Here is an 11,605-nt window from a genome sequence, read left to right on the forward strand (position 1 = left end):
TTCAATAAAAACAGTCATAAAGATGAAAAAAAACAATGAAAAAAAAATAAGGATTTGTTATAATATTCTAACTCTAATAAAAATTACATTTGTAATGATGATATTACGTTATTTTTAAATAAATCGAAATAAAATTGATCTTTGATTCTATTTCAAAAAAGACATACACAAATTTAGAAGAGATAAGATGAAATAAAAAAAAAATACCATGATTAATAGGATTAATCATTAACTACATCTATATCTTAATTAATCCTTTTATTCGCGAGGAGCTGGATGAGAAGAAACTCTCACGTCCAGTTCTGCAGTAGAGATGGAATTTCTCATTTAGAAAAAACCCATCAACTATAACCCAAAAAGAACCAAATTTCGTAAACAACATCGAGGAAGACTAAAAGGAATATCCTCTCGTGGGAATCGTATTTGTTTTGGCAGATATGCTCTTCAAACACTTGAACCCGCTTGGATTACATCTAGACAAATAGAAGCAGGGCGACGAGCAATGACACGAAATATACGACGTGGTGGAAAAATTTGGGTACGTATATTTCCAGACAAGCCAGTTACAGTAAGACCCGCGGAAACGCGTATGGGTTCTGGGAAAGGATCCCCAGAGTACTGGGTAGCTGTGGTTAAACCAGGTAAAATCCTTTATGAAATGGGTGGTGTACCAGAAAATATAGCCAGAAAAGCTATTTCAATCGCGGCATCAAAAATGCCTATAAAAACCCAATTCATTATTTCTGAATAGGAATATAGAATGAAAAAGCTAAATAACATTTAAGGATAAAAAGATTCTAAGTTTTTTTTGACAAACAATATTTTTTTTACTTCGTCCTTTGCACTAAAAGAAGAGATACAAAAATATGATTCAACCACAAACCTATTTGAATGTAGCAGACAACAGCGGGGCTCGAAAATTGATGTGTATTCGAATAATAGGAGCTAGTAATCGCCGCTATGCTCATATTGGTGACGTTATTGTTGCTGTAATCAAGGAAGCAATCCCAAATACTACTCTAGAAAGATCAGAAGTGGTCAGAGCTGTAATTGTACGTACTTGTAAAGAACTCAAACGTAAGAATGGGACGATAATACGATATGACGACAATGCCGCAGTTGTCATTGATCAAGAAGGAAATCCAAAAGGAACTCGCGTTTTTGGGGCGATCCCACGGGAATTGAGACAATTAAACTTTACTAAAATAGTTTCATTAGCTCCTGAAGTATTATAAGACCTAAATATCGATAGTTAATATAGGATAGGATTAAAAAAATGGTATTGAAATCAAATTAATTATAATTAATAGATTGTGTATCACGCATATACCCTTAATAATTTTATATATTAATAATTGAATTCATATATTAATATATAATTCGTCTCTATTTTTATATAAATAAAAGAAAAATAACATGTTGATTATATCAAAATTATAGAACAATTAAGGAATTTTAACTTATCATGGGGAAAGACACTATTGCTGATATAATAACCTCTATACGAAATGCTGACATGAATAGAAAAGGAACAGTTCGGATAGGATCGACTAACATCACCGAAAGCATTGTTAAAATACTTTTACGAGAGGGTTTTATCGAAAACGTAAGGAAACATCGCGAAAACAATCAATATTTTTTGATTTTAACCCTAAGACATAGACGAAATAAGAAAGAATCCTATAAAACGATTTTAAATTTAAAGAGAATAAGCCGACCGGGTCTACGAATCTATTCTAACTCTCAACGAATTCCACGAATTTTAGGCGGAATAGGAATTGTAATCCTTTCAACTTCTCAAGGTATAATGACAGATCGAGAAGCTCGACTAAAAAGAATCGGCGGAGAAATTTTGTGTTATATATGGTAATCCTTCTAATATCAAAATTGGATATCCGGAACTTAGCATTTGTGAAAAAAAAGGGGGGGGGGTTGTGTAATACCACCCCTGCTAAAAAAGTTTAGAATTTTTTACCCCGAATGAAATTAAAGAAAAAAATGAATTAATGAAAGTTTTCTTTATGAATCACTTCCGAACGGTATGGTTCGATTTTGTTTAGATACTAAAGATTTTTTTTATTTTAGGTCATGCTTCTGAAAGGATTCGACATATTTTTGTATAGGTATACCTATAGGAGAAAAAGGGGGGTAAAAATTTTAGTAAGTTCTTAGGTATTAAGTTAATCGGGGAACAGCCACTTTCTAGACTCCATAACAAGGATTCAAATAAGTCAGTGGTTTTTTGAAATTCAACATTCCTTTCACGAAGATACAATTCAAGATTCAAAAATATCAAGAAACCTTTTTTTCGTCCAACAATAAGTATATTAAGAGAATTAAGGAATAACAACTATGAAAATAAGGGCTTCCGTTCGTAAAATTTGTGAAAAGTGTCGGCTAATCCGTAGGAGGGGACGAATTATAGTAATTTGTTCCAACCCGAGGCATAAACAAAGACAAGGATAATCTTACTAAAGGAAAAGGCACTTCCAAGGAGCTAGTAAAAAAAAGGTCCGTTTTGACATGAAATGGATATATCCATATATTTCTTGTGAAATGAAAAAATATGGCAAAACCTATATTAAGAATTGGTTCACGTAAAAATACCCGTAGTGGTTCACGTAAAAATGTACGTAGAATACCAAAGGGAGTTATTCATGTTCAAGCAAGTTTCAACAATACCATTGTGACCGTTACAGATGTACGGGGTCGGGTGATTTCTTGGTCCTCCGCGGGTACTTGTGGATTCAGGGGTACAAGAAGAGGAACACCTTTTGCTGCTCAAACCGCAGCAGGAAATGCTATTCGAGCAGTAGTGGATCAAGGTATGCAACGAGCTGAAGTAAGGATAAAAGGCCCTGGACTAGGAAGAGATGCAGCATTACGAGCTATTCGTAGAAGCGGTATACTTTTAAGTTTCGTACGAGATGTAACCCCTATGCCACATAATGGTTGTAGACCCCCTAAAAAACGACGTGTATAGAACTAAATAAAGGCTGAAAGGGTTTCAAGAGAAATAAATGATTCAATGATCTGATCAAATAAAATTACTATGGTTCGAGAGAAAGTCAAAGTATCTACTCGGACACTACAGTGGAAGTGTGTTGAATCAAGAAGAGACAGTAAGCGTCTTTATTATGGACGCTTTATTCTGTCTCCACTTATGAAAGGTCAAGCCGACACAATAGGCATTGCGATGCGAAGAGCTTTACTTGGCGAAATAGAAGGAACATGTATTACACGTGCAAAATCTGAGAACATACCACATGACTATTCTAACATAGTCGGTATTCAAGAATCAGTACATGAAATTTTAATGAATTTGAACGAGATTGTATTAAAAAGTAATCTATATGGAACGCGCAACGCGCTTATTTGTGTCCAAGGTCCCGGATATATAACTGCTCGAGACATAGTTTTACCGCCCTCTGTGGAAATCGTTGATAATACACAGCATATAGCTACCTTAACGGAACCAATAAATTTGTGTATTGGATTAAAAATCGAGAGGAATCGCGGATATAGTTTAAAAATGTCAAATAACTTTGAAGACCGAAGTTATCCTATAGATGCTGTATTCATGCCTGTTCAAAATGCGAATCATAGTATTCATTCTTATGGGAATGGGAATGAAAAACAAGAGATTCTTTTTCTAGAAATATGGACAAATGGAAGTTTAACTCCTAAAGAAGCACTTCATGAAGCCTCCCGGAATTTGATTAATTTATTTATTCCTTTTCTACATGTAGAAGAAGAAACGTTCTATTTAGAGAACAATCAACATCAAGTTACTTTACCCCTTTTTCCTTTTCATAATAGATTAGTTAACCTAAGAAAAAAAAAAAAAGAACTAGCGTTTCAATATATTTTTATTGACCAATTAGAATTGCCTCCCAGAATCTATAATTGTCTCAAAAAGTCCAATATACATACATTATTGGATCTTTTGAATAACAGTCAAGAAGACCTTATCAAAATGGAACATTTTCACATAGAAGATGTAAAAAAGATATTAGACATTTTAGAAAAAAAATAAAAAAAGCATTAAAAAAAATTTGACTAAAAAGTCAATTTAAAATTGAAATGGATTTTAAACCTTCAACGTAATTTCGATTTTCCAGTCAAACCTATTTTACTTAATAAAATTAATTTAGATATGTATCTAGGGAGAATTCATTTTGAAATGACTACTCCCTAGATACCCACGCCTTTTATTTTACAATTGAATAAATTTAATTAAAAAAGACCTAAAGTTAGAGATTTATCAATTGGTAATGTTGCTCCAATACCTAACCACAGGGCCACCACGGTGCCAATCAAAAAGACGGTTGTCGCGACTGGACGACGAAATGGATTTTGGAACTTATTAACATTTTCCAAAAAGGGTACGGTTAATAATCCCGCCGGTACTGAAGCCATTAAAAGAACACCCAATAATTTGTTAGGCACTGTACGAAGTATTTGAAATACAGGAAAGAAATACCATTCAGGTAATATTTCCAAAGGAGTTGCAAAAGGATCCGCAGGTTCACCAATCATTGATGGTTCTAAAACCGCTAAGCCTACGTTACAGGCAATGGTACCAAGAATGACTACTGGAAAAATATATAAAAGATCATTGGGCCATGCGGGCTCTCCGTAATAATTATGACCCATACCTTTAGCTAATTTAGCTCGTAATACAGGATCATTCAAATCTGGTTTTTTTGTTATTGGGATAGGTGAATTCTTATGGATCCATCCCCCGAGGGAACCGGACATGATAATTTTTCATCATCCGGCTCGAGCAAGAATTAACCAAACTAAATTAATACATACAAAAAATATATATGTTATCCACAAGTATTTAATATGTAAAAAAAGAATTATCCGATTCCAAAGTTATTGCAACTAAAGATTACCATAAATTCCATTCTTACAGGTAAATGCTCAACACCCACGTAAGCTTAAAAGTTGATCATGATTAAGTGCTTTCTGGATCGTCTCATACCTTATCAATTAATCCTTAATCTCAAAAATTATATCGAGATTTTTCAAATACAAAGGATTTACTTGTTACTAATGAAGTCTACCCTCTACTCTTCATTAGATCCTGTATTCACTCCGATAGTATCAGAAATCGAGTCGATGCAGAGGAAATGAATGCATTTACATACTATTAATTTTTTATTTTTTTAGCTCTTTTTTAGTAAAAAATAGCTAAAAACATAATCCTGATTATGTTCCATCCCTTAATCTCCTGGATTTTTGGATTTTACGGAGCCCACTCATCCACGACATCGTCGGGTATTATGATCATAGAAAAGATTCTCTTCAAGTGAACCAGCCTATCCCCTGTATGGGGCTTACACAGTGGTTGGAACAAAGACACATTTGGTTGTGAATTCCAATGTAGCAGATAAAGTCATATTTCTGCACGGCCCGATCAATAGTTCAAGTCACACACTCCCATAATCCATTTTCTCTTCATAGAATTCCCTTCAACTTTTTATGTCAAAAAAATAATACAATATTGTGGAGTTGAAGGGAAATATCCAAATACATGTCTTATTTTTTTAATAATCCATATTTATAGCAATAAAATACGATTGTTCCTTCACCAAGTAATAAGATAAATTAGTAATTAAAAATATCTAGAATCTATATTATTTATAAGGGACCAGAAATACCTTGCTTACGTATCATTAAGAAATGCATTAACATAAATACAGCCGTAAGAAGAGGTAATACAAAAGTGTGTAAACTATAAAAACGAGTCAAAGTGGATTGTCCAACACTAGCACTTCCGCGTAATAATTCTACAAGAGGCGATCCTATTACCGGAATAGCGTCAGGTACACCTGTTACAATTTTGACTGCCCAATAGCCAATTTGATCCCAAGGTAAAGAATAACCTGTTACACCAAAAGATGCGGTCAATACACCCAGAACCACACCAGTAACCCAAGTTAATTCGCGAGGTTTTTTAAAACCACCGGTGAGGTATACACGAAATACGTGCAGGATCATCATTAGGACCATCATACTTGCCGACCATCGATGAACTGATCGGATTAACCAACCAAAGTTAGCTTCAGTCATTATATATTGAACAGAAGCAAAAGCCTCAGTAACAGTTGGACGGTAATAAAAAGTCATAGCAAATCCCGTAGCTACTTGTACTAAAAAACAAGTAAGGGTAATTCCTCCTAGACAATAAAATATGTTGACATGCGGAGGAACATATTTACTAGTTATATCGTCTGCAATCGCTTGAATCTCAAGACGTTCTTCGAACCAATCATAAACTTTATTGAGATAGGTAAACCAAGGTTCCTCCCCCTCCAAGAACTGTATATGAGAATTTCATCTCGTACAGCTCAAACAAAAAAAAGACCCAAATACTGATTGAAACGGATATGGAATATAAAGTTTTAAACTTCTCTCTCATTCAATATTATTTAAGAGTCAAAATGCGAAAGCTCTTCTTTGTGGTTAAATGCCAAAAACTCAAGTCAGCTCATACGTCTTTATGTTGTGTTGATCGTTACAGGCCTCTTGAATCTTCTAGATTACCTACCGTTATTGTCTTTTTTAGTTGGTATTTGTATGGAATGGGAATACGGATTTCTTCTTGTTTTCTTTATTATTGATAGGAATTTTCTTGTTAAGACCCTACTTATTAATTGAAACCTCAGATTCATACGAAAACCACGATAATTCAATGAAACCTTCAAAGTCCAAAGTTCACTGAGTGAGAACCATTGGATCATCACTTATTCAATAAAAAAAAAAAGAGCTATAATGATTAAAAACATAAAATACAAAGAAGCGTTTGTCCTTTGATCTAAATAAGAGTTTAAAAGCAGAAAAAAATTGATTTATGAAAATTTATAAGATAGAACGGAAAGAAGTCCGGCTACGAGGTCTAAGTATTAAGTATGAATCATAGTTCGAAAACTTTGTGATCTATTTGATCTATTTCGTGCTCCAGATACTCGAATGAATATCCGACGAAATAAAACCATCTTGATAAAGATGACAGACCCCCTTCTCTGTACTATCCATAGGGTCAATTCTAACAAGTCACACACTCATATTCCGGAAATATACAATGCAGAAAAAAATTTCGCGGTCGAACTACCAAAGGAGAATAGGTGCAAAATTTTAGACCTACATACTTTACTTTTTTGTATCGAACAAAAAGCTAGCACTTCAAGATTCTTCTCAGTCTAATTCATTGAAATTCCATCCAGTAGAACAGAGGAATTATAAATCTCCAAAATAATAGATAGGAATACCGCAAATAGTGCCATTGCAACACCCATCAAAGGGGTCGTTCCCCATCCAGGAGCTACTTTACCATATTCAGAATTCAACGGTTTCAATAACTTCCCTACAGTAGTGCTTCTTGGACCAGATCTAGAACTATCTTCAACAGTTTGTGTAGCCATAAATCTTATTTTGTATTCATTACGATCTGTTGACTTTGTATACCATTCCGTTGTAAATAAACGATCTTAGCATAGATCCATTGTGGTCTTTCAATTATATAATAATGGAAACAGCAACTCTAGTCGCCATCTTTATATCTGGGTTACTTGTAAGTTTTACTGGGTATGCTCTATATACTGCCTTTGGGCAACCCTCTCAACAACTAAGAGATCCATTCGAGGAACACGGGGACTAGTTGACGTAATCAGCCTCCAAATAGTTGGAGGCTGATTACGTCAATGAAGAGAATGAAAAATTATTTCATTTTTTAGTTGAAATTGTAGGCGGTTCCCGAAAAAAAATAGCGAAAAAAATGATCCCTAAAGTCGATACTAAGAGAAATGTATAAACCAATGCTTCCATAAATTTGATCGTGGTTTACAATTATAGCTTTCATACCTGTTTTGTTTATGTTTACTGAAGGAGTATACCTCCGGATAAAGAACAAAAAAGAGTCAAAGAAACGGCAGCGATTTAAATCAAGATTCCTACAGTACCCTACCTATTAAATGAAATCAAAAAAATCGCAAACAGAAACTAAAAGAAAAAAGCAATGTTGCATCAGACTGCTTGTCTTTTTGTAGTTGGATCTCCAAGTTTTTGGAATGCCCCAAATTCCACCTGAGCATCCAAATCTGGATCAATACCAGCAAAAACATCTCTGAAGAGGGTTCTAGAACCATGCCAAATGTGTCCAAAGAAGAAAAGTAGAGCAAACGAAGCATGCCCAAAAGTAAACCAACCTCTTGGACTGCTACGAAAAACACCATCGGATTTCAAAGTAGCACGATCTAATTCAAAAATCTCACCCAATTGAGCCCGTCTAGCATATTTTTTCACAGTTGCGGGATCACTATAACTTACTCCATTGAGTTCACCACCATAAAACTCAACAGTTACACCTACTTGTTCGACACTATATTTAGATTCTGCCCTTCTAAACGGGACGTCGGCTCTAACAATTCCGTCTCCGTCTACCAAAACAACCGGAAATGTTTCAAAAAAAGTAGGCATACGGCGTACAAAAAGTTCACGCCCTTCTTTATTTCTAAAGACGGGGTGTCCTAACCATCCAACAGCTATTCCATCCCCATTGTCCATTGAACCCGCTCGGAATAATCCCCCTTTTGCTGGATTATTACCAATATAATCATAAAAAGCTAATTTTTCAGGAATTTTAGACCAAGCTTCTGATACACTTTGATTTTCAGCTAGTCCGGCACTAACTCTTCGATATATTTCTTGTTGAAAGTATCCCTGATCCCATTGATAACGAGTAGGACCAAATAATTCGATGGGAGTAGTTGCAGAACCATACCACATAGTTCCAGCAACAATAAAAGCTGCAAAAAAGACAGCAGCAATACTACTGGAAAGGACGGTTTCAATATTTCCCATACGTAATCCTTTGTATAGACGTTGAGGCGGACGAACACTAAGATGGAATAAGCCCGCTAATATACCCAACGTCCCTGCTGCAATATGATGAGAGGCTATTCCTCCCGGAACAAAAGGGTCAAAACCCTCCACGCCCCACGCCGGATTTACGGGTTGGACCTTTCCGGTTAGTCCATAAGGGTCGGATACCCATATTCCAGGACCATATAATCCTGTTACATGAAATGCGCCAAAACCAAAGCAAGCCACTCCTGAAAGAAATAAATGAATTCCAAAAATCTTGGGCAAATCCAAAGAAGGTTTTCCTGTACGTTCATCACAAAAAATTTCTAGATCCCAATATACCCAATGCCAAATAGCTGCCAAGAAGCACAAGCCAGAAAACACGATATGTGCTGCGGCTACCCCTTCGTAACTCCAAAGACCCGGATTCGTTATAGTCCCTCCTGTAATATTCCAACCGCCCCATGAATTGGTTATTCCTAAACGAGTCATGAAAGGTATAACGAACATACCTTGTCTCCACATTGGATCAAGAACAGGGTCGGAGGGATCAAAAACAGCTAATTCATATAGAGCCATGGAACCGGCCCAACCAGCAACCAGAGCAGTATGCATTATATGAACCGAAAGCAAACGACCGGGATCATTCAATACAACAGTATGAACACGATACCAAGGCAAACCCATGGAAATACCCCTTTATCAATGAAAAATAGACACTATGTAACTTTATTGCATTGGAAAAAACTATGTTACGGACCCCCCCTTTTTAGGTAATTATTTCGGAGAAAGGATTAATATTTGTTCTATTCTGTTAGTAATAATGGAACAATTCGATTCATAGGAAAAAAGGGAAGCGGATCTATTCTATATCCGATAAGTACCAATACGCAATGGGGGTGAATCCTATGTTATATGAACCAAGATAGCTATTGTTGTTCAGAAGCCCGTTCGTAAAAAGTTTCCTTTAATTTTTATTCATTCTCTCTTACTTTACTTTTATTTTATATTTTATTTTAGCTTATTCAACTTCTGTATTAAATATGATTAATTTAAATATGATTAATATTAATAAAGTAGGAAAAAAGGATAATATGATAAAAAAAAATGAAACCCCAGTCTTACGTTTCCACATCAAAGTGAAATAGAGAACTTCATTCTCTTTTTTTTTCATTTCATGCCTATTGGCGTTCCAAAAGTACCTTTTCGAAGTCCTGGAGAAGGAGATACATCTTGGGTTGACATATAGTGCGACTTGTCAGATATATTGGGCTATATGGGATTTCCCCATTTTCTCCCTCGATCGAGATATCCTCTGTTTCGCTCAAAAAGATTGATTGAATTATCAAAAATTTGTAACGCGAAGCGCAAAAAATAAATTAGAATTAAATGCAGGGAGTATTTAGATTGATATTAGATTATCAAAAATTTTTTATGGTTTACGTGATCGGACTAATAAAATTAAGTATCCAGGCTCCGTTTAGCAAAAATCCAATTGATAATTAATATATAATATTTTTATAATTACTACTTAATATGATATGAATATGATATCAAAATTATGATAAAAATTCTATTAAAAAATAAAAAAAATACAAAAAATTGAAACAGGGTGATCTAAAACTGTTGATCAAATAAAATAATATAATTAAAAATTTATTGACTATTTGACAGAAGACATGTGAAAGAAATGAATTGAAAAAAAAAGAAGGAGTAGTAAAAAAAAAAAAGACGCGGTATTTGGTTCATTTGTCCTATATGTGCAAATCAAAATCGGGCAAATTTTTCCTTTTACTCGGAGTAGAGCATAAACCTAAAAAAACGGAATAAAAAAAGGAAGAAGCCCATTCAGGAACAAGAAAAAACCATCCCCATTTCAACTGAATCTCGATGAAAAAAAAATATCAATGAATCAAGTTAGTCTGACAGGCCTAATCAATCGTTTTATTATTTTATTATTAGGATTATAATATCTAATAAATAAAAGGGGCCAAAACTTATTTATTTTTTCTTTTACTTTTAAAAGGGAAGCAAGCCCTTCCCTTATTAAGTTAGAAAGAAAAGCCTTCTCTGAAAAAAAAGGGGGGGTTGGAATCGACACATTGATTTTTTAACAATTTTTGTTGAACCGTATGCATCAAAAGGTGCCTGTACGGCTCCTAAGGAATAAAATTTTATCCTAATCAACCGACTTTATCGAGAAAGATTGTTTTTTTTAGGCCAAGAGGTTGATACCGAAATCTCGAATCAACTTATTAGTCTTATGATATATCTCAGTATAGAAAAGGATACCAAAGATCTTTATTTGTTTATAAACTCTCCTGGTGGATGGGTAATATCTGGAATGGCTATTTATGATACTATGCAATTTGTGCGACCCGATGTACAGACAATATGCATGGGATTGGCCGCTTCAATAGCATCCTTTATCCTAGTCGGAGGAGAAATTACCAAACGTATAGCATTCCCTCACGCTTGGCGCCAATGAGTTTTTTTATTTTAGAGAAAAAATACTATGCCTTCGCCCTCGGAAATATGAATTAGTTAAGTAATAATAGCATGGCACTTCGAATTCGATATGAAATTTTTTAGATTAAAAAAATTAGATTATATATTGAAAGAGTAGTATGGGATAAGAAAGGGGTATTTAAAATGATATCTTCCCTATTCGGGCACATCCCAGCGTCACAAACTTTGTTTTCACACCGGAAGCTTATTTACAAAAACAAAA

General features: G+C 34.6%; 1 protein-coding gene across 1 annotated transcript; it reads right to left on the reverse strand.

The window, feature by feature from the left end:
• Positions 1–5,444: 5,444 nt before the first annotated feature.
• Positions 5,445–10,358, reverse strand: LOC125600265 (photosystem II CP47 reaction center protein). Its single transcript, XM_048773090.1, has 2 exons — positions 7,072–10,358; positions 5,445–6,291 (listed from the first exon to the last, which is right to left on the reverse strand). Exon 1 carries the CDS (start codon positions 9,559–9,561, stop codon positions 8,035–8,037), a length of 1,527 nt encoding a protein of 508 aa, XP_048629047.1. The 5' UTR covers positions 9,562–10,358; the 3' UTR covers positions 5,445–6,291; positions 7,072–8,034.
• Positions 10,359–11,605: the final 1,247 nt, after the last annotated feature.

Source organism: Brassica napus, unplaced genomic scaffold, assembly GCF_020379485.1.
Source record: "Brassica napus cultivar Da-Ae unplaced genomic scaffold, Da-Ae ScsIHWf_2168;HRSCAF=2821, whole genome shotgun sequence".
NCBI lineage: Eukaryota > Viridiplantae > Streptophyta > Magnoliopsida > Brassicales > Brassicaceae > Brassica > Brassica napus.